This window comes from Ylistrum balloti, unplaced genomic scaffold (assembly GCF_031769215.1).
Source record: "Ylistrum balloti isolate Yb309-2 unplaced genomic scaffold, AGI_CSIRO_Ybal_v1 Utg370780, whole genome shotgun sequence".
In the NCBI taxonomy this organism is placed as follows: domain Eukaryota; kingdom Metazoa; phylum Mollusca; class Bivalvia; order Pectinida; family Pectinidae; genus Ylistrum; species Ylistrum balloti.
This window is the reverse complement of record NW_026782456.1, coordinates 182,163-209,637: the sequence shown is the minus strand read 5'-3', so window position 1 is coordinate 209,637 and position 27,475 is coordinate 182,163. Positions and strand designations below refer to the sequence as shown.

At 35.6% G+C, this 27,475-nt stretch overlaps 1 protein-coding gene across 1 annotated transcript in view; it reads right to left on the bottom strand.

Moving 5' to 3' along the window:
• The window catches only part of LOC132558305 (extracellular matrix protein 3-like), a 117,755-nt gene that overhangs the window by 31,438 nt on the left and 58,842 nt on the right, over positions 1 to 27,475 (bottom strand). Inside the window, exons 3-5 of the mRNA XM_060222851.1 lie at positions 4,339 to 4,485; positions 3,881 to 3,961; positions 596 to 745 (exon numbers count right to left, since the gene is read on the bottom strand). Of these exons, the coding sequence (XP_060078834.1) occupies positions 596 to 745; positions 3,881 to 3,961; positions 4,339 to 4,485 (378 nt within the window). The remainder of the gene's footprint in view (positions 1 to 595; positions 746 to 3,880; positions 3,962 to 4,338; positions 4,486 to 27,475) is intronic.

The window sequence follows — 27,475 nt, the reverse complement described above, 5'->3', positions numbered from 1 at the left end:
AGATTAAAGTCTGGTAGACACTTAAGCAGTACCATTGACTATTGACAAGGGCTTATCATTAACAATATAGGCAAACAAATTCCGATGCTAACCCAACCCCCCTCCATCCCCACCCCCACCCCACCCCTCTCCTTTCCTCATTTCTATCAAGAAACAGGACAGTTGTGTTTACTATAAAATCTTATACATTTATTTATATTTCCGTTCGTATGATTTCATGGATCTCCATGTCAATTTTTATCTGTTTTACTTTTCTTTCATTTCGTAGACATATTTATTCATAAATTCAGAGAAACCACAAATTAAATAACAAAAGTAATATTGTTATAGCATTTCATTTTCAAATCATGTTTTCCGTTACCACAGTTTCATGTCTCAACATATACCACATGGAAATTATTTTTTTCTTTTTCATTTTTATTAAGCTTTCTCCTCTTAGGTTTTGTAAGGACACAGTTGCATCGTTTGTTGGTGATATTTTATCTGTATATAACTTAAAGATATTACAGCACAGGGTACATTTATAAACAAAAAAAATTAATATTTGCATATCTAAATTCAAAACAAAGATACTGCTGCATAAAAGAATGGCTACCGTCTTCTGGATCCTGAATGGTTACTATGGAAACAACAGGAAGTTGTAGGGCAGCCATGGCAGGGTGGCTGAGTTGAAGTGTGAACTTTTCTGGACCTTCAAACCGGTTGTCATCCTGCAGGTGAAGTCGCCATGTCTTGACCTTCTGACCTGAATTATAAGATTTAATTCATAATTCATCCATACAAAATTTTTACACAAAATCTGTCACAAGGTATTATACACACATACGTATAACACAAATTAAACGTACAAAAGTAAATCACAAATTATATATACAAAAGTACATCACAAATTATACATACAAAAGTACATCACAAATTATACATACAAAAGTACATCACAAATTTATACATACAAAAGTAAATCACAAATTATATATACAAAAGTACATCACAAATTATACATACAAAAGTACATCACAAATTACATGTACAAAAGTACATCACAAATTATACATACAAAAGTACATCACAAATTATACATACAAAAGTACATCACAAATTATACATACAAAAGTACATCACAAATTATACATACAAAAGTACATCACAAATTATACATACAAAAGTACATCACAAATTATACATACAAAAGTACATCACAAATCAAATACAAAAGTACATCACAAATTATACATACAAAAGTACATCACAAATTATTCATACAAAAGTACATCACAAATTATACATACAAAAGTACATCACAAATTATACATACAAAAGTACATCACAAATCACATACAAAAGTACATCACAAATTTATACATACAAAAGTACATCACAAATTATACATACAAAAGTACATCACAAATTATACATACAAAAGTACATCACAAATTACATGTACAAAAGTGCATCACAAATTATTCATACAAAAGTACATCACAAATTATACGTACAAAAGTACATCACAAATTTTACATACAAAAGTACATCACAAATTATACGTACAAAAGTACATCACAAATTATATGTACAAAAGTACATCACAAATTATTCATACAAAAGTACATCACAAATTATACGTACAAAAGTACATCACAAATTTTACATACAAAAGTACATCACAAATTATACGTACAAAAGTACATCACAAATTATATGTACAAAAGTACATCACAAATTATACGTACAAAAGTACATCACAAATTTTACATACAAAAGTACATCACAAATTATACATACAAAAGTACATCACAAATTATACATACAAGAGTACATCACAAATTATACATAAAAATGTACAAAAGTACATCACAAATTATACATACAAAAGTACATTACAAATTATACTTAAAAAATCACATATTATACATAAAAAAGTACATCACAAATTATACATACAAAAGTACATCACAAATTATATGCACAAAAGTACATCACATATTATACATAAAAAAGTACATCACATATTATACATAAAAAAGTACATCACATATTATACATAAAAAAGTACATCACAAACCAAAAACTCTCTAAGTTGATCCTAAATCAATAATACTGAAGTAGAACCCCTAACCATACAAATTACATTTCAAATGGAACATGCAAAGTCACAAACCAAAAATATGTATCTACACAATTAGTAATCGGTAAAATTAGATCTTTCAGGAGCACATTTTTGTTCTTTGATGTGAATTTAACTGAAGAAGTCCAATTTGCCAAACTACTTGACTTTACCTAGCCAGAACATACTGTGCTAGATTTTGCAGCTGGATGCATTAGATTCCAAATCTGATTTGAGAACATTACCAGGATTGTACAGAAAGATTTCTCCACAAAATGTCTTTTAAACAAAAAATTACTGTAATAAAATCATGAAATTTGTTCTTCAAAGCCTATCCTATTTTTGTATCATCCAGCTCTTTATTTTCTCTAAAACATTTTCACACTGGTTATTACAGAGGTAATACCAGTTTTTCTTGACTACCTGAAGCTAGCTAAACATTAACTCCAGCGGCCTCATCTCTAGCACGGAACCTTTACCATCACACAATTCTTTAATGGACTCTTCAAATCACAACTAAAAATACTAGCTAGGCCAATTTCCTTCAGTTACAATATGGTGTTACACTCCATTTGACACAGAGTTTGAACTATTATGGCACAAACTGATGGCTGTTTATGACAGGGGAGGAAGCAGTGAACAAAAGTACACTCATCAGGACCATAGTGTAAAAGTTTGGTTTAACTGAACCTTTCATTTTCAGATTCAAAATTAAAAAAAAAAAAAAAAAAACTAAAATTAATTTTCTTTGTACTGATGAAAAAGCTAAATCAAAATAATCATAAAAAACACCAATATCTCTGCATAGCAAGAAAAAAACTTGTTAATCAGACGATCAGGAGTGTTTCTAAATGAATTTCCACAAAGCTAATGAATGATTACAATATTGATAAATGAAATAGTATCATCAATTGACCAAGAACCACTCCCTGAGACAGGATACTTGGTCTGTGCTAACTCGGAACCACTCCCTGAGACAGGATACTTGGTCTGTGCTAACTCAGAACCACTCCCTGAGACAGGATACTTGGTCTGTGCTAACTCAGAACCACTCCCTGAGACAGGATACTTGGTCTGTGCTAACTCAGAACCACTCCCTGAGACAGGATACTTGGTCTGTGCTAACTCAGAACCACTCCCTGAGACAGGATACTTGGTCTGTGCTAACTCAGAACCACTCCCTGAGACATGATACTTGGTCTGTGCTAACTCAGAACCACTCCCTGAGACCAGATACTAGGTCTGTGCTAACCCAGAACCACTCCTGGGTAACTAGGTCTGTGCTAACTCAGAACCACTCCTGGGTTACTAGGTCTGTGCTAACCCAGAACCACTCCTGGGTTACTAGGTCTGTGCTAACCCAGAACCACTCCAGGGTTACAAGGTCTGTGCTAACCAAGAACCACTCCCTAAGACAGTTTCCTAAATCTGTGCTAACCAAGAACAACTCCCTAAGACAGGATACTAGGTCTATGCTAACCCATAATCATTCCTTGAGACAAGACACTAGATCTGTCCTTGCCCTGAACCACTCCCTGGGACAGGATACTAGGTTAGCACTCCCCCAGAACCACTCCATAAGAAGAATACTAGGTCTGTATTCACCCTTTAAGAATGCACCCTCTTACCATGCCCTATGACTTTTTTTCAGATTCAAATTTGTTTTTAATCCTTCATACAGCAGCACTCGTAACACCACACTAGGTGGTAGATATTTACCTACCTAGAGAAACTTGTACTGTCAGGAACAATGCCCAATTTCACCCATGACCTTACCTGGGTTGAATTGAACTTGCAGATTGGACCAGTCCCTGATATCCTCCCCAATCCTGGCTGAACCGTTCTCTGCAGTTATGGCTGTAAAATATCAAATCATATTCAGCCATCATCGTATTGCAAGAGACGAATGTTCTAGAAATATTTGTCGAGTTTTGTCAGTCATCTATATAGATGGTCAGTAGCAATTATATACCAACTCTCTTTTAAAGCAAACTACAATTTCAGCATCGCAACATACTTGCAGCAATTAAGTTTAATGAAAAAGACTATACTATGGTGGTGATTATCACTATTGTCTTGATTCACAACTATTGACTTCTATGAATTTGTTTTGATCTCCAGATTCACAAAAAAGGATTAGTTTGCAGTAACTGCCCAGAGAAATATCAATTAAGACTGTACATTTTAATGAAAGCCATTTTGAACTAAGACAAAAAGAATCAAATATTACTTACTGACAAAAGATGTTTCACCAAGGTATCCTCTGCGCTGAAGCGTGACCTCAAATATGTCTTGTGTCTCGTTCACATTATAATGATCACTGCTGAAGGATACCCAGCACCAGTTTAGATGAAACGGTTGATTCGACAGCTCATTACCACCTGTAGTCATAAATTAAAATATAAATATCATAATCAAATAAAAAATATAACTGGGTGTGGCATAATCATCCTTACATTTTCATCCAGAATGAATGGTTGAGAATTTAGTCTCAAGAGATTTTACTGAAATTTTGCATCAATTTGACCTTTATCCGAAAATGTGCCGGTAACAGCGACTTAATTACATTGCAAAGCACACAATCTATCAATGATACAGGTGTAATTCAAATCATACTGACTGTTTCAAATGATCTCAATCAAGCTGACAATCTATAACAAAATTTCATTCCTAATGAAGCCAAGAATGAGATGTTATGGAATGTTACCCAGAGATAAACTGATTTAAATGATAAATAGTCTGGAATCTTATCTCATTAATTATTAATTATTTTCCTTTCAATAAAAAATTTTCAGCATGAGTGAGTTACTTCTCTTGTCATTGATATGATTCAGAAAGGCAACAGGATATGACATCATTTTAATTTTGATGATATTTTATGTCAAATACCAGACAGATCAGACAAAACAGAAAAATTTGGCACTGAGTAGAGTATGAGATTTTCGTGTCTCATGTTTGAGAAAATATGTCTCCATTTCAATTCAAGGGGAGACGTGCATTAAGTCCAGTTTTACCATATTAATCTAGAAATAAGCCCATGCTTGGTGATAAGCTCATCTATTGGGTTTTCAGTAGAAATACCAACAAATGATCTACCAATGTCCTGTGATAAACTCACTCTACTCCCTACCAAGTTTGCGCCCCTGGGCTTATTCCAGGAAAAATACAGCTACCAAACACGAGAAAACTTCTAATACATCAATCACAAATCCTACAGATACTTGATTAAGTAGGATTGTACTACAGATCCAGGCAAAATATTCCTGGACTAGTTTTATCCAGGGTTTCCTGGACAATCTATTTTCAGAATGTTATTACCCTATTTGTTTATAGATCATCTTCTGTTCTGATATCTGTAATTGTGAAATGAGACTTGACCTTCCTGATAGGTAAAATATTCCATGGTTAGAGAGAATCAATTTATTCAATCAAGATAAGAACCGTTTTGGACACAATTTAATATATTTTGTAATAGGTGGATTTATGACGACAGCAGTAGATTGAATATTAAATCAGACAGAGCTCTCTCTCCGTATCCCACATGTAAATTGGTAATTCAATTTTATTTCCAATCGAAGACATACTCGCTTTCAGTATACATTTATTTGGATACACACAACCCTCTAAATAATATCGAAATTTCTCTTTTTGGGATAAAAGATTAAGTTTCCAATTTGTTTTTTTCAAACTTCCTCGTCTATCAGACTTTCATCAGAATGAAGGCGATTAGACAGCATCACAATGATAACTGAAGCTCAGATCCTTTCCATGTATTTTCTTTTATCCCTACCATTTAATTTTGTTGAAGAAGATTTATTGAGTCAATGGTGGAGCTCAGATTTTTCTTCTGGGACGTCTATCTCAACAACTAGGCTGAGTTATTACATTTGTTGTATAACAATTTTTTATGGAAATATACTTTGCTTCGTCATTTGTTAGCCTAACAGTGTAATAGCATTTGATCTATTAGCCCTGGGCGTTAGGGGCCTGCATCAGTTTGATGGCCAAGTTTGGGAGTTTCGACAGTCAGAGATTTAGTATAAGATAAGGCATACATTTTGTTTATGGTACAATGTTAGATATATCAATATAAAATTGTATTATGACTATTATTACTATAAAAATCAATCTCTATTGGGTAGAAAACTACCTTCTTCTCTTCAAACTCAATAAATCTGACTCAACTGTTCAGGAACGGTCTTTTATCGTTTGCCAGCATCAAAAGCATTTCGTGATATTCCTGAATTATTAATTGGAGTTGTGTGCAGAGTGAGCCGTAAATGTCGTCCTTCAGTGAAGCATTCTGTATCAATAGTCAGAGTAAGAGGGAAACCATGTACTACGACAGCTACTACTGGCAGTAGACATCTTTATCAGCTCCCACAAGATCCATCATCACCCAATCAAGATGGCTGATCGGTAAAATGAAGATTACAAGCTATCAGTAACACCTCAGATGTTCTGTAGCTGAATTAGACAGAGGCAAAGAACCATTGTCTAACCAAATATTTGGTTATGGTTGGAAATAAACATTTTTGGAATAGATGATGTCATATTGTTCTTGTATGTGATAATCCGAGTTGTAGATATGAGACAGTCAATGAGTCGGAATTTCATGTTACGGTTACTTTTGAAGGGCAACAGATAAACACACTGTCAAACCACTGGAAGTATTCTCAGTCTAGAATGACTACCATTCTGCAGGATTTTGTAAAAATTTACCCAGCTGTATCTGTCAATTAACAAGTTTATCTCTCATGATTTGAAACTAAGAATCACACACATCCCAGAGATCAGAATTTCAATTTGAAAATTCTAGATTCTAGAGAAACCGGGGTCAGTCTAATGTTTAATATACATGTAAATATCCATGAACCAATGTAATGGTCAGTGACAAAATGCAACGAGAGAAGGGCATTGGCTGTGCAGTCAAACAGTACATGAAATCAACATGGTAGAAAATGCAATGATACAGTGATGTCAAATATGAAATAACTGTCTGCTTGTGACAAGAATAGACATCAACTACGACAACATCAGATCTACTCTGAATTGAGGACAAAGGTCAAGGCTCTCATGTTTGACCTGTCACTGTCTGCTTGTGATGGGAGATTCCGACAACATCAAATCTACCGTAAATATTTGCGTATAGTGCGCACTCGCATATAGTGCGCAGGTACTTTTTGGAGATCAGATTTAAAAAAAAAAAATTTACAGAAAAATTAATTGACTGGTCACTGCGACGAAACATTTGATGTGGTCTGATCCATTGATAATTAGGAAACCACAATGAGCGTGACCCTAACACATGTAATTACCTTAAGTAAACAAATTTACCCAGGTGACCTAACAAGCATGAAAGGCTTGGCTGATGGTATAATTAACGGTTAATGACAGTTAACACGTTAAGTATGAGGAGACTGATGACACCCGGCTTGGGCTGAACGCGTACTATTGGTCAGAAAACGATGCTGTTTTAACTGTCGGAACATTTTCAATCCTACCTTGTCCCCATAAAAGCAGGTGGTTTGTTCAGTATAGGCATGATCTTTCATGGTATCTGTACCCATCGCGGTATCCGAAGGTATTTAATGATAGATTGTTTACACCGACTTCGACATGGGGAAACAGCGAACGCCATTTGACTACGCCGAGAGACTGGAGTTTCGTGCCGCCGGTCGCCACTTTGACATTCCAGAGTGAAATATCAAGGCACGGAAGAAAGAAAAGACCGTCTTAAGTCCCCACTACTGACCAGAAAGGCTGACATCGATGCGACAGCGAAACACCCAGAGATGGAGAGAGAGAGCTGTTCAACTTTGTATGCGATCGCCGATATCCCGGCATCGCTGCCAGTACAACAGAACTGCGCGTGCGGGCCATGCAGATCAAGAGAGGTCATGGGGTCACCAACTTTGGGCATCGGTGGGATGGGCTGTCCGATTTATGAACAGAACGACAATCGCTTAAAAACTTCCGGATTCATTGAATTCCACAGATACAACATCATCAAAATGAGGCAGAAATTCAGACATTACTATAGCCCCGACCAATAGTAAGACCGATGGGAAACGAAAAAAAATTAGATTCACTGTAATGCTAGCGTGAATGGCAGATGATTAAAACATTCGAAATTTATTTTATTTCTTTGTTGTTTTTATCTCCAAACTATCATATAAGACCGACGACTTTTACATATAACTATATGAAGGGAGGTAATCCAATATGGCGGATGCAGAACTCGGGAATGATAACCCCAGGAATGGCATGTACCTGCGTATAGTGCGCACCCCCGTTTTGACATGACAGTTTCAGCTTAAAAAAGTGCGCACTATACGCGAATATTTATGGTATTCTGAATTGATGACAAAGGTCAAGGCTGTGATGTCTGACCTGCCACTGTCTGCTTGTGATGGGAGATTCTGACAACATCAGATCTATTCTAAATTGAAGACAAAGGTCAAGGCTGTGATGTTTGACCTGCCACTGTCTGCTTGTGATGGGAGATTCTGACAACATCAGATCTATTTTGAATTGAGGACAAAGGTCAAAGCTGTGATGTTTGACCTGTCACTGTCTGCTTGTGACCAGAGAAGAATAGACACTTACTACCACAACATCCGATCAATTCTGAATTGAGGACAGAGGTCAAGGCTGTGGTTTTGAACCTACCACTGTCTGCTTGTGACAGGAAAAGTGTGGACACTCACCCTGATAGCATCAGATCTATTCTGATAAGGATATTGTTTGGCCATGTTGTTGATTGATATTGAGTCCCCTGGGCCCTGTGCTTAAATGTTTTACAACTTCACTATCTTTCCAATGATGGATTTTATACTGATATAGAGCATACATGGTATTTTATGCCCCATGTCACACTAGTATTGCCTGGGACATGAAATATCACTAATATCTCTTGATACACATAATATCAGTTCCCAGTTTCTGGTGACAGCATAGTATCAGGGTTGATGCAGTCAACATTGAATGGATAATATTGTCAAAACAGTGATGATTCAAGCTAAAGCCCATGTCCCAGTCAGGTCCGACCTCTGCCCCAGTCAGGTTCCATCTCTATCCCAGTCAGGTCCCATCTCTGTCCCAGTGAGGTCCCACCTCTATCCCAGTCAGGTCCTAACTCTGCCCCAGTCAGGTCCCACCTCTGTCCCAGTCAGGTCCTTTTTCTGTCCTAGTTAGGTCCCACCTCTGTCTAAGTGTGGTCACACCTCTGTTACAGACAGGTCCAACCTCTGTCCTAGTCAGGTCCAATCTCTGCCCCTGTCAGGTCCCACCTCTGTCCCAGTCAGGTCCCTTCTCTGTCCTAGTTAGGTCCTACCCATGCTAGTCAGGCCCAACCTCTGCCCTAGTTAAGTCCCACCTCTGTCCAAGTCATGTCCCACCTCTGTCCCAGTCAGGTCCTACCCCTGTCCCAGTTAATGAAACACTGACTAATCCCATTAATCTATGTCTAATACTAGTCCTAATCCCATTGATATATGTCTAATACTAGTCCTAATCCCATTAATCTATGTCTGACACTAGTCCTAATCCCATTAATCTATGTCTGACACTAGTCCTAAACCCATTAAATCTATGTCAAACACTGGTCCTAATCCCATTGATCTATGTCTAACACTAGTCCTAATCCCATTAATCTATGTCTAACACTAGTCCTAATCCCATTAATCTATGTCTGACACTAGTCCTAATCCCATTAATCTATGTCTGACACTAGTCCTAAACCCATTAAATCTATGTAACACACTGGTCCTAATCCCATTAATCTATGTCTAAAACTAGTCCTAATCCCATTGATATATGTCTAATACTAGTCCTAATCCCATTGATCTATGTCTGACACTAGTCCTAATCCCATTAATCTATGTCTGACACTAGTCCTAATCCCATTAATCTATGTCTTACACTAGTCCTAATCCCATTAATCTATGTCTAATACTAGTCCTAATCCCATTGATATATGTCTAATACTAGTCCTAATCCCATTAATCTATGTCTGACACTAGTCCTAATCCCATTAATCTATGTCTGACACTAGTCCTAAACCCATTAAATCTATGTAACACACTGGTCCTAATCCCATTAATCTGTCTGACACTAGTCCTAATCCCATTAATCCCATTAACACTATCCTAATCCCATTAACACACTGACACTAGTCCTAATCCCATTAATCTATGTAACACACTGGTCCTAATCCCATTAATCTATGTCTGACACTAGTCCTAATCCCATTAATCTATGTAACACACTGGTCCTAATCCCATTAATCTATGTCTGACACTAGTCCTAATCCCATTAATCTATGTCTGACACTAGTCCTAATCCCATTAATCTATGTCTTAACACACCCATTAATCTATGTCTAATACTAGTCCTAATCCCATTGATATATGTCTAATACTAGTCCTAATCCCATTAATCTATGTCACACTAGTCCTAATCCCATTAATCTATGTCTGACACTAGTCCTAAACCCATTAAATCTATGTCAAACACTGGTCCTAATCCCATTGATCTATGTCTAACACTAGTCCTAATCCCATTAATCTATGTCTAACACTAGTCCTAATACCATTAATCTATGTCTGACACTAGTCCTAAACCCATTAAATCTATGTAACACACTGGTCCTAATCCCATTAATCTATGTCTAAAACTAGTCCTAATCCCATTAAATCTATGTAACACACTGGTCCTAATCCCATTAATCTATGTCTGACACTAGTCCTAATCCCATTAATCTATGTCTGACACTAGTCCTAATCCCATTAATCTATGTAACACACTGGTCCTAACCAAACTGATTTATGTAATCCATTGATCTTAATCCAGTTAATTCTGTAAAACAAAGGTCTTTACACCATCAGTTTATGTAAAACACTGCTCCTATAATCTATGTAAACCACTGGTTTTGACCCCTTTAACTGAAGTAAAACAGTGGCCCTTGCCCCATTAATTCCTCCCAATAATACAGACCCTGCTAACATAACATTCTAAAGCACAGGTCCCTGTAAACTCTGCCACTATCCTGTGGGGTTGTACCCTCCTATATGTTATCAGTGTTGATACCCTCAACACATGCATTTATCAGGTCCCTGTTAACTCTACCACTATCCTGTGGGGTTGTACCCTCCTATATGTTATCAGTGTTGATACCCTCAACACATTACATATATATAACATTTATCAGGTCCCTGTAAACTCTACCACTATCCTGTGGGGTTGTACCCTCCTATATGTTATCAGTGTTGATACCCTCAACACATTACATATATATAACATTTATCAGGTCCCTGTAAACTCTACCACTATCCTGTGGGTTGTACCCTGGGGTTGTAACACATTACATATATATAACATTTATCAGGTCCCTCCTATATGTTATCAGTGTTGATACCCTCAACACATTACATATATATATATAACATTTATCAGGCCCCTGTAAACTCTACCACTATCCTGTGGGGTTGTACCCTCCTATATGTTATCAGTGTTGATACCCTCAACACATTACATATATATATATAACATTTATCAGGCCCCTGTAAACTCTACCACTATCCTGTGGGGTTGTACCCTCCTATATGTTATCAGTGTTGATACCCTCAACACATTACATATATATAACATTTATCAGTTAAACTCTACCACTATCCTGTGGGGTTGTACCCTTCTATATGTTATCACTGTTGATGCCCTTAACACATTACATATATATAACATTTATCAGGCCCCTGTAAACTCTACCACTATCCTGTGGGGTTGTACCCTCCTATATGTTATCAGTGTTGATACCCTCAACACATTACATATATATAACATTTATCAGGCCCCTGTTAACTCTACCACTATCCTGTGGGGTTGTACCCTCCTATATGTTATCACTGTTGATGCCCTTAACACATTACATATATATAACATTTATCAGGTCTGGACAGTTACAATCAGTCTCTCTCATATAGAATGCCTGACAGAGTTGAGAGTTCTGCCCAGATATTTCTATCTCCTGATGACACATATAGATGTTGCTTTTCACTTGGTCATGTATTTTTCTATTATTTACTGATAATGGAGTGTCACGGTAGAACAACCACAAAGTACAAGGCCTCAAGCTTTTTATATTTGATAGCTGTTAAAGATAAATGTCAGACACTCTTCAGGGCTGTATCATTTATAAACATCGTAAACACCATTTGTCAATTAAAACTTTGTTTTAATGCTATCAGTTGTCAGTAGCATACTTTCATATCAACATCATTTGTCAGCGGCATACTTTCATATCAACATAATTTGTCAGTGGCATACTTTCATATCAACATAATTTGTCAGTGGCATACTTTCATATCAACATCATCTGTCAGTGGCATACTTTCATATCAACATCATTTGTCAGCAGCATACTGCTATAATGCCACCATTTACCAGTGGCATACTTTTATATTGCTGCCATTTAACAGTGGCATACTTTTATATTGCCACTATTTAACAGTGGCATAATTTTATATTGCCGCCATTTAACTGTGGCATACTTTTATATTGCAGCCATTAAACTGTGGCATTCTTTTATTTAAAGCCACAATTCAACTGTGGCATTCTTTTATACATAGCCACAATTTGTCTGTGGCATACTGTTATAATGTCAGTATTTGGCAGTAAGCCTTTGATATACTGTCATCATTTGACAGTAACATAACTGATGTTGCCATCATTTGAAGCAAGCCAGCATTGTCCTGTGGAATGCTATGATGCTATAACGAGAGTGATATGGAATGATACGCTGAAAGGAATGGTTACAGGCACAGGGACATTAAACACAACATAATATATGATCTATGCTACATAGAGATTGTACCACAAAATAACAAAACAAGCTGGCAATATGTACCTTAAATTCAATTTTAAACTACCTATACATTATTAGCTAACTCTGGGTAATTCAATTATTTTACGGCAGTTCGACAAGAACAAAGTGCACAGTCAATTACTGGTAACCTTATGTTCTATCTCATAACAATAAGGATCAATTCAGGTTCATATTTATTTGCCTTTGTTACTGACTGAAACAATAGTACAACTGTAATAAGCATATAGCTCCAGAAAGTGACAGGTCCATTATCAATCCACAGTTTACAACACTATGGTTAATAAAACACATAAAACCTAACTGGCCGGCAAAAGATATCTCACACTTTTACACAACTTCATTAAACGTGGTGTAATTATCAATTTAAATTCTTTCCGATAGGGTAGTTAAGGTGTACTGAGGCTGGCCTCTGAACCAGCAGGATCCATCTCACATAGATGGTTAATATACCAGACTGAGGAGGACATTGCCTTATGAAACTTGTAGTCTATACACACTTCAGTTCCAAAAAGGAAGAATTCCAGTGTCTTATTTCATTGTTTTTGCTTTCAGCTTTTTCACAACTTTTTTTTTCAGTATTTAAACAAACCCAGCAAAATAAACATATTACCCAGTAAATATTTATGAAATTATAAAATTTCATACAAGAATGTTTTTAGAGATTTAGGTTTGAAGTAGGGTATGGATCGGGTTAGGAAGTGGGGAGTAGTTTTAGTAATGACGCCTGGTCTGAAAACACACACATATGCTACCAGAGAGTGATCAACATAGTTTAGGAAGTGTTGATTACATTAAGACAATCAGTCCGCCTAGCTCCTTCAGTTAATCTTCCACAATCTTAATCTTACCTGCTAACGAGATAACGTAATAACTAAATAATTACAGGTAAGTGAGTTAACACCATGTCAAAAGATTTTTATCTTTACACATTTTGGAAGGTTACAAGTTTAGAGGTCAGAGTACTGATACAGCCCCTCCCCTTCTCCCTCCTACACACAGTCCATGTCTCAGTCATCCCTATTAGCTAAATCAGTGATACACAAACACATACAATACTACATGTACTATCAACATAAGAAAATGTTGTATACATTTTCCTTTATACTTTCTTGTGTAAGTTGGTTGTATGACTTATGTAACAATCCAGCTTATTTGTGGACAAAAGTCAAGATAATATAAAAAACATGAGAGAATGAAAAGAAATCCTATATTTATAAGCATCATACACACTATAAATACTAATTTGAAATCACATTTTTATGAAAAATTTGTCGCGACTTTTTTTTTTTTTTTATGAGTATCTGTCTACCACATGTTTGTGACTGAAGCAACTGATCATATAGAATGGTCACTTGTAATAATACCAGGATAATTTGAAAACTGCAATGAAACAACATTCTCAAGGATTTTTATTTCCCTCCTATTATATTATGATGTAAAACAAAAGGGGCAGTATTCTGTTATAATTCTTTTTAAAGGGGCAGTAACTCTATTTATAAAATTTTGGTAAACGGGGCAATAACTATGTGACAATGCTGCTTAAATGACAAATGATCACAAATGCCACTGAGTTTGAACAAGTGATCAAAAGCTAGCTGATCCTAAATGAGCATCTCAAGCTTTCCATTCTGAACCAGCAAATGAGATCTGAACCAGCAACTCCAGCTTTTCAGTCTACACCTGTAAACCTGATCTGAACCAGTAAACCAGACCTGAACCAGCAACTCAAGCTTTTCAGTTTGAACCAGTAAATTTGATCTGAACTAGTCACTCAAACTTTTCAGTCTATAGCAGTAAACCAAATCTGAACCAGCAACTCAATATATTTAGTCTGAAACAAAAATCCAGATCTGAACCAGCAATTCAATCTGAAGCAGTGACCCTAGCTTTTCACGTAGTACCAGGATCTCCTAGCTACAGTCCATCTACAGATCATGTGAACCTTATCTGGCCACAAAATTAGACACATTATCCAGTCACAGCAAATTATGACAACTCTCATCGATTACCTACCACCTGTTCTTGTCCCCAGGCCACTGTAATGTCCAGCTGTATGACAAAATGACCTTGGGCCAGTTGGCTGAAGTCCATCATTGATCGGCTCATTAGTCTGACCTACCAGTTATATAGCCCAGTAATACTCCACTATTACAAAGTTTTACGACAAGTATATAGAAGTCTTACTGATGAGAAATTTAACTACCCTATAAGGAGCTATTGTTTGCTCTTCCAAGCTTCTGAAACATTGAGCCTTAACGCTATTTATTGCCTTGATTCAACATCTCTAGGTCTGATCCAATGTAGCCATTGTTGTTTATGGTACCTCTGTTCAACACAAATACATCAATTCTTTTATTTCAGTTTCATTGAGCAGAAAAAACGAAGAAAAAAAAATTAAGGACAAAGAGGTTATTTGGGTCACAAAAACACGATCTATGTATTCCTATCTCAGTAAATCTTCAAAGTATTGAAATTTTCTTCAGAAATGATAATTGTAAAGATACTTCAAATTAAGTAAAACAGGCAGTGGCATTTGAAAAGAAAACAATGCGATCTCTTTTCTCTAGTAATAGGATATTTAATGAGGAACGAAAAAAACAGTGACAACAAGAAAGAAATCGAAATAGAATGTTTTGTCGTTGGCGTGATAACCATGTTGAGTATCAATTGGAGAAATGGATTTTTTATATGTGCTTTGCTCCAAATAGCAACATGACTAATGAAAATGCAGAGGTTATTTGACAGAGCAATAAAGATAGTCATCAAATGATGTTTTCATAGCCTTGGCTTCCATCAATCTTTTTTTGCCCACTTAGAGAATTTTTTAATGGCTCTGCACATAGACTGGATTAGCAGACAATCTTGTAATTGTAACAGAACCCCATTTTTTCTGTATAAATGATGTTTTATATTTCCAATAAAACTGCATCAATCTTTGATGTGCTACACATTACAATGGTGGAGACGGACTGACATTAGGAGATCAGAGGTTATTCCAGCACCAGTCTCAGGAGTCCCTCGACCTATGCATATCACAAGACATCTGATACAGAATATCACAGCCTTCTGAAATACTCGATACATAGAGATATAATCAGTGTCCAGTCTACACTTACAACAAGGATCAATGGTCAAACAGACCAGAGGATCAGTCTCTATCAGCATGGCATTCATGGCGTCATGTTGCCCAAAGTCTGAGTAATATTTCTCCATGGAGCCGACTTTCAATTTACACACATTTCCTGTTCGGGTGTCATATCCGTATACTTATGTTCTAGACGTGTAATCAATGTGTCTCAATTTTGATCCATGTAAATATATCTTTATGACGCTGGATGATTGGAAGTAGCCATCTATTTTATGACTGTGACCAAAACCTATCATTTCGTTGCTGAACATGTAGCTGTCTAACAGATATTTTGCATATGACTATAAATTTAAGGAAAAATCCTTCTGGAAAAAAAAAAGTACTTGAAGCATTTCATTTTAACTCATACATTTTTGATTAATATGAATTTTTCATGCATATTTTGCTTGAAGTCAATCATCTCTTAGTCAGACGAAGAAAAATTATTGACGCAGCGACCAGAGTCTGATTGCATGCATATGCACATGTTTGAGCTGTATAACATGCACATTTGACTGCACAACAGGGTGTCGGCATCACCTGTTAAATGTCCTCTAAAAGTTAACAGCTGTTACGAAGGGTTATTAAAATATTCTCTGTCATGTTTGATACTCTCCTGTATGAATACTTAAGACATTTATATATCCTGTATTGCTTTTTGAGAGTACACATTTTTGGTAGCTTCATAATCCAATGAATACTTATAACAGTCCTAGATCTTTTAATTTTTCGCAGGTTCATTATCCAATAAATGCTTATAGCAAACTCTATATCTGAGTAACACTGTACACATTCATCTCTTTGTATATCAATTACTTAACTATCACTTTGAACATTTACACTATTTTTGTAAGTTCATAATTCAATGATACATCCAGCAGTTACACACATTTTGTACATTCATGATTCAATGAACACATACAGCAGTTACATATTTCATTGGTTCATTGTCCATGAATACTGAAAGTGATCTAGATGTTCGAGTCCCATACACATTTGTCTTTCTGCTTATTTATTGTGTGATGAATACTTATTTTTGAGTAAACTCATTTTCTGTAGGTTCATTATACGAGAAATACTTATAAATGTCTCTCTTAGTACTAGAAATAATGGTTGTAGGATGGACGTTGACAAGAGATAATAAATCCACATATCTCACATTTTAACATAAAGTACAATAGTTATTACCTATCCTCAGTGTATTATAGCACACCTGTGTGTCTTACCAGAAAACAGTTTTCATACAGGTAAGATATTGCAGTCAAATAAACAAAAGAAGTTCTTCCAAAAAATAACATCACTGTATTTTTTCTGCAACAAGATCTATAGACTAAAACAGCAATTTGGCAATGTATGACTACTAAATTTGATCACTAGGAAAACGTAAACAACAAAAACATATCAGATCATCTATATCTGGGTACGAACCAATCAATTTCATTCACTTCTTCCATGAGGGGCTGAGGGCCTTGAATTTGGTACACTGCACAATGTCTTAGTATGATCAATGCATCTACCCAGCTTCATTATCCTTGTTTAAATGCAGGCAATTTAATGTTGTACTCTAGACACAAAATTTTAACAAAGGGCAATAACTCTCTAATTAAGCGGTTGTGGACAATGAATTTGGTACACTGCACATCATCTTAGCATGTTCAGTGTATACACCAAGTTTCATTATCAGCTTAAATCCTGACAAATTTATGCTCCAAAAATGAAAGTTTTACAAAGAGCAGTAACTCTGTAATTTAGGGGTCCAGGGCCCTGAATTTGGTATACTGTACAATATGACAAATGCATACACCCATTTTTCATGATCCTTGCTTAACTGTGGGCAAAGTTATACTGATGTGATTTTCCCAGAGTTCATCTGCAGGTCTGATCTTGATATTGCATTTGAGTATTTTGGACAGATAAAGAATTGTTTTTAAGAAATTTGAATGACATTGAGAAACTGTTTCACAGAGACTTTAAATTTGGAATGTCGTTTTGAAGCAGGTTGCGCTAATTTAAATGTTTCAAAATTAACATGGTAGTTGTAACTCCTGATGCTTTCTGGTAGTGTATCACAGTTAGACCGTCTGCCCGCTGTGTCCCACTCAATCAGCCGCGACTAAGCACTTGACCCTTACCAGTTCCAGAGGACATTTCTCAGTACCCTGAGACAGGAAGTAGAAACCAAGAGAAACATATGCTGACTCAGCCCCAACATCAACCATTGACAGATATAGCCTAATATCTCAATATTGGCTAGACTACATACTAAAAATAATGACAGATTTTTCATTTCTTCTCTCAATATTACATAAACATTTAAGAAAAAAAACTGCTCAAGTTTAGCTTTGGTCTCGTAAAATTTTTGAAAGAAATGTCAAACATGCTCAAAACAGACTGGTGAAGATAAATGTTTTATGATAAACATTAGAGGAGAAGCTGGAGGTCTGCCTTGGGGAAAGATTGTAAGATAGAATTGACATAGTGACAATATTATTAGGCCGGCAGCTTTATCAAAACTCTTGTCAGCATTAAGATGTAATATATCAAAGCCGAACAATTACGGGAACTTCACATTTTTTTTTATTATTTTTCGTTTAAAGGTCATCAATGGCAGAAATAGTCCATGTTCACGTATGTGATTAGATATGGTGGATAACAGGTACAAAATTAAGATTCTATAGTAAAGCATAGTTAGCTACTGTACAATGAGGTATAATGACCTTCTGGTACAAACAAAATGTTTGTTCACTTGTGTGGGCGTAAATAAATAAAACACCGTATTTTTCATTACCTATGTACAAAGATTTGGACATTGGTAAACATTGCTGTTTCTATTTGTGCCAGTTCAACAAGACCTTTTGGCATTCAGCTGGTGTTATTGCGGACATTCACCCTACTTTATGCTTCCTTATAAATGCTTGTTAAGTATTTGTGACCTTAGACATCACAGCCTTTGACAATGGATCCATGCCAAAGTTTGGTCTAACTACCTGCATTAGCACCTGACCAGGATAATAAAGGAAACGTAAAAATTGTTCAAAAAGCTTCAATTCCATAGCTTATACAAAGCATTAAAACATGAAAACAGGACAATACTTAGTGAGCAAATTAAAAGAATAAATGGGAGAAATCTTACAACGAGAGATACCGGAGGGATCTTGGGGCTTATCATTGTTTGATCTTAATTTGCTCTTTGAAATCTGGATCTTTTCCCTTCTTTTCTCTGTTTTTGCTCTTAAACATAAGAAATTTGAATATTCCTTTGCCAAAAATAGCAATGATAATCTTTACCTGCAAACTCCAAGATGGTTGCCTGACAGCCATTTTGTTTTTTCTAATCAGTTCCAAAATCAAACGGGCACAAGTAGAGACCAAAGGGAACATACATATGAAATTTGAGAGAGATCCATACAGCACATCTTAGGAAATAGAGATAAAAATCTTAACTAGGTGAAATCTAAGTCGGCCATTTTACTTTTTTTTTTTCAGTCTCAAAATCAGACAGGCAAAACTAGGAACCAAGAGGAACCTGTACATGAAATCTGAAAAAGATTTATGCAGTATTTCTCAAGAAAGAGCGATAACAAACTTTCAAAGTCAAATCCAAGATGGCCACTTGTTGGCCATTTTCTTTTTCTGATCAGTACAAAACTCGAAGAGGCACAACTAGGGATCAAGGGAAACAAACACACGAAATTTGAGAAAGATCTATGTTGTGGTTCTCAAGGAATAGTGATAACAAACTTGCAAAGCTAAAATAAAAGATGGCTGCCTGTTGGCCATTTTGTTTTTTTGATCAGTCCCAAAATCAAACGGGCACAACTAGAGACCAAGGGAAGCCTACATATGAAATCTGAGAAAGATCCACTTGACACTTCTCAAGAAATAGCAATAACAAAAAAATTCTTTGTGGACAGAACGACGGTCAACAGACCAATGATATAGGGTGATTTGAATAGCGATGTTGGGCTAAAAATCTCATCAAAAGGAAAAAAATTGTGTGATAACAGAGTATACTAGTATAGAGGAATTGACAAGAAGTCCAAGAGATTCCTCTGCGAACCCCATCCTTAATATCTCTGATGTTTTACAAGAACACTTTCCTATAAGATTAACCCCACACTGTCAGAATGTTGGTAGCGCTACAAGTACTCTTTAACAGGGTAAGCATTCTTTAAGAAATACATACTGGAAAATGTGGTATTAACTTTGGAATGTGCCCACATGGAACATGTCAGAAAAGAAAAAATATAATGTTGTCTTTTCTTTGTACATATATTCAAAATATGGCACGAGACTTTGTCAGATTTAGAAAAAGGGAGAATTTTATGGGAGGTTATTAAGATACAAATTCAACAGTGAATTAAATGATAGAAGAATGAAATAGTTTCATAAGATATTTGCTTTGATAAAATTCATAGCGTAGTTTAATACAGTTCAGATAAATGTCTAAAAATGTAAATGGCTGGAATGCTGGGGTCTGGTAGCCAGGTTTTAAATACTTTCTTTGAAGATCTCATTTAATTTCATCCATTCAAATCATTCAAATTTATGAAACAAATTTGATATAACATCTCTCTAAATAAGTCCTACTGCATACTGTATGTCTGATGTATAAATATATGTCGCCTCCATACTGTGTGTTTTATGTCTGTGATATATAAATATATGTCACCTCCATACTGTGTGTTTTATGTCTGTGATATATAAATATATGTCCCCTCCATACTGTGTGTTTTATACCTGTGATATATAAATATATGTCACCTCCATACTGTGTGTTTTATACCTGTGATATATAAATATATGTCACCTCCATACTGTGTGTTTTATGTCTGTGATATATAAATATATGTCACCTCCATACTGTGTGTTTTATGTCTGTGATATATAAATATATGTCCCCTCCACACTGTGTGTTTTATGTCTGTGGCATATAAATATATGTCCCCTCCATACTGTGTGTTTTATGTCTCTGCCTATAAATATATGCTCCATACTGTGTGTTTTGTCTGTGTGTTTTATGTCTGTGATATATAAATATATGTCATATATAAATATATGACTGTGTGTTTTATGTCTGTGATATATAAATATATGTCACCTCCATACTGTGTGTTTTATACCTGTGATATATAAATATATGTCTGTGTGTTTTATGTCTATATAAATATATGTCTGTACTGTGTGTTTTGTCTATAATATACAGACTCTGTCTGCTCCGTACTGTGTGTTTCATGTCTATAATATACAGACTTTGCCTGCTCCGTACTGTGTGTTTTGTCTATAATATACAGACTCTGCCTGCTCCGTACTGTGTGTTTTGTCTGTAATATACAGACTCTGTCTGCTCCATACTGTGTGTTTTGTCTATAATATACAGACTCTGTCTGCTCCGTACTGTGTGTTTCATGTCTATAATATACAGATTCTGTCTGCTCCATACTGTGTGTTTCATGTCTATAATATACAGACTCTGCCTGGTGTTTTGTCTATAATATACAGACTCTACCTGCTCCGTACTGTGTGTTTTGTCTGTAATATACGTACTGTGTGTTTTGTCTATAATATACAGACTCTGTCTGCTCCGTACTGTGTGTTTCATGTCTATAATATACAGACTTTACCTGCTCCGTACTGTGTGTTTTGTCTATAATATACAGACTCTGTCTGCTCCGTACTGTGTGTTTCATGTCTATAATATACAGATTCTGTCTGCTCCATACTGTGTGTTTTGTCTATAATATACAGACTCTGCCTGTTCCCTACTGTGTGTTTTGTCTATAATATACAGACTCTGCCTGCTCTGTACAGTGCGTTTTGTCTATGATATACAGACCCTGCCTGCTCCGTACAGTGTGTTTCATGTCTGTGATATACGAACTCTGTCTGCTCAGTACTATGTGTTCTTTCTATAATATATGGATTTTCTCTCCTCCATACTGTGTATTCTGTTTGTAATATATGGACTCTGTCTGCTACAAACTTTGTGTTCCATGTCTGTACAGTGTGCACGATAAATTCAGGCTTTTCTCTCCAAGAAATATCACAACTTAGTTTGGCCTGATAATTTCTGAACTTCATCAGCAATAAAAAGCATGCTGTTTATTTTAGAAAGCGTTGATACATTAACACTCCTGAAAATATTTTGTTCGATAACATAAAAACAGAACAATAAAATGCCTGTACAGCTATCTATGTTAGAGTTTAAGTATCTATTTAGTCGAGATGTTGCATAACTTTGGGAGAGTTTAGGTGACAAAAAGTGTAGTCCTCGAGCAGGTTACCATGGTGATGTAAAACAGGTTCTATTATACTCTGGAGATACGAAAAAGAGAAAAGAGGATTTCTGGAAATCTTGTAAGGAAGTTATCTGTAATGAATTATCAGTGATCTGGTGGGAGCCATCCCATCTGTATCATAGTGCTAAAACCAAGCTATTCGAACCTTGTTCTAGAAAAAAGAAAACTAGAAAACGATCACTCTCAACATATAATCCAATTCCCTCTTAGTTTTTTATGATGACAAGAAAAAGAAACGCATGCCTCCTTGCGATATCTCCCTTACAACATATTCTCTAAATTTTGGTTTAAATATATAATCAAATATAGCGCTACAAATCACAGCTTTCATCAAATTTCTGAGCAAAAAATACTTCTGTAACTATGGTAACGATTTATATAAAAGTTGAGGAATTTGTTTAGCAAGCTAATTGAATTTTTGGTGAGACAGCGTCTACTTTTCGCATGGTGTGGGGTCATACCAGAAAATTTCGAAACTATGGGATGGATTTCCTTATTAACGCACAGATAACTACATATTGTGTTTACACTGAGAAGGGAAACAAATTGTACCATAAATTTTCCTCACAAAGAAGTCTAACTGCAGCTGACACTGATTCTAAATTATAAGAATTTTTTGGAGCTAATTTTGTTTTCATAAACTTCAGCATGGACCATTCATCTCACTCGAAAGTGACACGTTTAAATTGGACACTGATGTATTTACAAACATTAAATTAGCCACCTTGTTATACCACCTAACTTTAAACATCTAAGCAGACACACAGAAACATGTGTTACAGACACTTTTAGAAATATTTCTAAAGAAGGCACTTAAAATGTTTCTTATTGAATTAATTCATTATCCACAAACACTTTCACAGTACAAATAATGGCAGTTTTTTTCCCCGGCCAACAACCATGTTTTTTAAATAATCTAATTATGTGCATATATATCCTTGAATAATTCAAGAATGATCACCTGTTTGTACATATAAAATATTTAACAGCTTTTTTTAACTTCCTTTTCAGAAAATGTCATAAAATGTCAAAACACCTGCCAGGTAAAAGGTAGATTTTTGACATCTTCATTCTATCAGCTCTTCTGAAAAGGAGGAGAAATAAAAACCGTCTCAGCTATGTCATCAGTGGGTTCTGGCCTATTCATACAGACAATACAACAGCTTCACTAAATACCTTTAAGTGACAGTCCTGGCACAAACATATCACTGATCCCGATCAGATCAGCCTCACTTTGATCTCTTCCCATCAGCCATCAAGATTTCAAATTTAAAGCCAATGTTTATAAACATCATACTAGTTTCTGTTGGCACATCTCCCTTTTTTTCCCTTTACACTTTGTTTTAAGATGCTTGAGATATCAGATTGTATCAGCTTGTCCATCTGATAACTCATCTAGAGCATTACACATCATTAATTTCAGACAATATCTGCAAAATAATTTCATTTTGTTGTGAAATAATTATATCTTTGTTATCTTATTATATCAGAAAAGCACATAACTGTGCAGGCACTTAAAGATAAGTAGCTTAATTCTGAGCATGTGCCAAACATTTCTGTCAATTAATATTTACACACAGGCATAAATACGTTTGTTTGGCAATGATGTGTTTGTGTCATTTATTTTACCGTAAATCATTGGATTTTTTGTTGAAGATGATTTTCAACATTAATCTGTAAGAGCTGACTCATTCTTGAATATAATTTTTTTTTCTGTAAAGATCAGCCACACATGCCTGTATTGCTTACCTGGTATAGTAAAGTAGATAATCAAATTGTTGTTTCCTATCCAGGCAAATATATACTTTATTTTCCACATTATAAGCCGCGGCTTATATGATGATGGAAAAAAAAAATTGGCAGAATGAAAAAATGAAGCGTATTGCGTGGACATCCGTTGCGGATTCAGAACCACCATTTTGTCGAGGCATATCACATGGAATATGCAGAAAGAATAAAAATTGGTAATTCAAACCAAGGGTAACAGTACCAGATACTGGTACCAAGTTTTTTACAAGTACCAGTCCACCACATATTTGTGACTGAAACAGACAGCTAAGAACCTTCATTTACAATCAAATATCAAGTGATTTTAAGATTGAAATAAAAACAACAATCTCGTGGATTTAATAAGTCATACCTTTTGATACGAATCACAATATCTTCCGAACTTTCATGGTTGCTTTAGAAGCCATGGCAAAAGTTGACCTACCAGCGGCCTCTTTTGTTATAGAAATATACTATCTCATACTGTTGTACTGGTACACACTTCCAGTTTTTGTCATTTTTGTTTTCATCCGGTGGATTTTTTTTTTTTTTGTCTACGTAGAAGCCACATCAGTATATAAACCACATGGCAGACTCATTAGGAAAAAAGGCATGGCTTATAATCCGGAAAAATATTGTACACAAAATTATACTGATTTACAGAAACCCAGTGTACACTGAGGTGAGTGAAACAGAATCCCCACATCTTTCATGTTTGAATAAATATCAGATATTGCCACCCTAATCTTCTCCAACAATCTATTATCATAACAGAACCTAATGTTACTGATGATTATCTCGTCATGTATCATCAGGTGTTGATTGTTAACTGAACAATTGTCAAATTACTACAAGATTCATTGATTCCAGATCATTTGAATAATGACTGTTTCTAAATATTGCTAACTGAAATATCAAGAGAAAATCTTTGATCAGAAATTCACAGATCAGGTTGCATTATTTGATTGGATTACTAATGACAAACATTTGACTTTTTTTTTTGGAATGGAAATCTTTTGCAAAAGGAGATAAATTTCACAGAAAGGAAGCATACATGCAGCCTTCAATAGAGACTCTTTTTTTTTCTCAGACTGTTGAGTATGATACCCATGCCTTTATCACAAGGAACCTGAGTTTATTCTGGTGCGTTTATAGTGTAATAAAACGACATACAACTCCACTGACTGTAACCAATGAATATATGATAGGATTTCACAGGATCATCCTGTACGGTGTAAAAATAGCATTCTGTTTAGTCATCCCAATCTTTTATCTATTTTTCTATATGCATGTAAAATTTGGTGAGGCATATCTTACACATGGATATCGTACTTGTTTTCGATAAGAAATTTTATTAACCTTTTCATGCTCTTTAATATCAGTCCCTACTTTTTGTGTCATAACAGAAAACTGATGAAACTAGACAGAATTTTCTTGTCACTTGAGATGGTGTGTTTGAGTGGTTGGTTTGTGTTAGTATAAAGTACATATTTGACACCTGCTACTAAATATTAGCGAATTAAAAACCAATCAACTGCTTGTATGATTGTAATCAATTATAAATCGTAACAAAACAGGGAAAAGTCTTCGCTAATTTTTTAAGATGAAAGAAGCTCAATGTACTATTGGAAAGTAACAGTTGGATAGCAACAGTCTCCGTGTCGCCTAATGGGGAAAAAACACCTGCAGTCACACGACCACAGATTATTATCATTTTTATTAGAAAAGGATGATGATAAAGCTGCAAGAGATTTGTTAACTTGTTAAACGTCAACAATTCTCATTTCCTTGAAAATTTACTTGCGATAACATTTCCCAAAACCATTTGTGAATTATCAACTGCATTCTAGCCTTAAAATGAAAATATCAAAGACATATATAGAAAATAATCTAATCAGAGAGAGATAGAAAAGGTCAGGAAATTTATTGAAATAAAAATCAAAAAATCTCATAAATTTTAATTTTTAAAGCTTTGTAATTTAGTAACTTAGGCTGAAAAAAAAAAAAAGAAAATTTCAAGAACAAGAGGCCCATGGGCCTTAACGGTCATCTGACAAAAAGCAAGCCAAACCTAGAAAGTGGGTTGAGGTCATTCATTTAAACAAACTTGGTAGCCTCTCCTCCAAGCATCTTACAGGCCCAATATCAGCACTCATGGACTTTTGCTTGTTGAGAAGAAGTCGTTTGTATATTTTAACATATTTGACCCCTGTGACCTTGAAAGTGGGTTGAGGTCATTCATTTGAATAAACTTGGTAGCCTTTCCTCCCAGCATGCTACAGACCCAATATCGGCACTCATAGACTTTTGCTTATTGAGATGAAGTCCTTTGTATATTTTAACATATTTGACCCCTGTGACCTTGAAAGTGGGCCAAGGTCATTCATTTGAACAAACTTTGTAGGGCTCCATGCCAGCATGCTATGGGCCAAGTATTAGCCCCCTAGGCCTTCTAGTATTTGAGAAGAAGTTATTTAAAGATTTTGACATATTTGACCCCTGCGACCTTGAAAGTTGTTCAAGGTCATTCATTTAAATAAACTTGGTAACCTTTCCTCCCAGCATGCTACAGACCCAATATCGGCACTCATAGACTTTTGCTTATTGAGATGAAGTCCTTTGTATATTTTAACATATTTGACCCCTGTGACCTTGAATGTAGGCCAAGGTCATTCATTTGAACAAACTTTGTAGGGCTCCATGCCAGCATGCTATGGGCCAAGTATTAGCCCCCTAGGCCTTCTAGTATTTGAGAAGAAGTTATTTAAAGATTTTGACATATTTGACCCCTGTGACCTTGAAAGTTGTTCAAGGTCATTCATTTAAACAAACTTGATAGCCCTTCATCCCAGCATGCCACAGGCACAATATCAGCAATCTGAGCCTTTTGGTTATTGAGAAGAAGTTGTTTAAAGATTTTAACATATTTGACCCCTGTGACCTTGAAAGTGGGTTGAGGTCATTCATTTGAATAAACTTGGTAGCCTTTCCTCCCAGCATGCTACAGACCCAATATCGGCACTCATAGACTTTTGCTTATTGAGATGAAGTCCTTTGTATATTTTAACATATTTGACCCCTGTGACCTTGAAAGTGGGCCAAGGTCATTCATTTGAACAAACTTTGTAGGGCTCCATGCCAGCATGCTATGGGCCAAGTATTAGCCCCCTAGGCCTTCTAGTATTTGAGAAGAAGTTATTTAAAGATTTTGACATATTTGACCCCTGCGACCTTGAAAGTTGTTCAAGGTCATTCATTTAAATAAACTTGGTAACCTTTCCTCCCAGCATGCT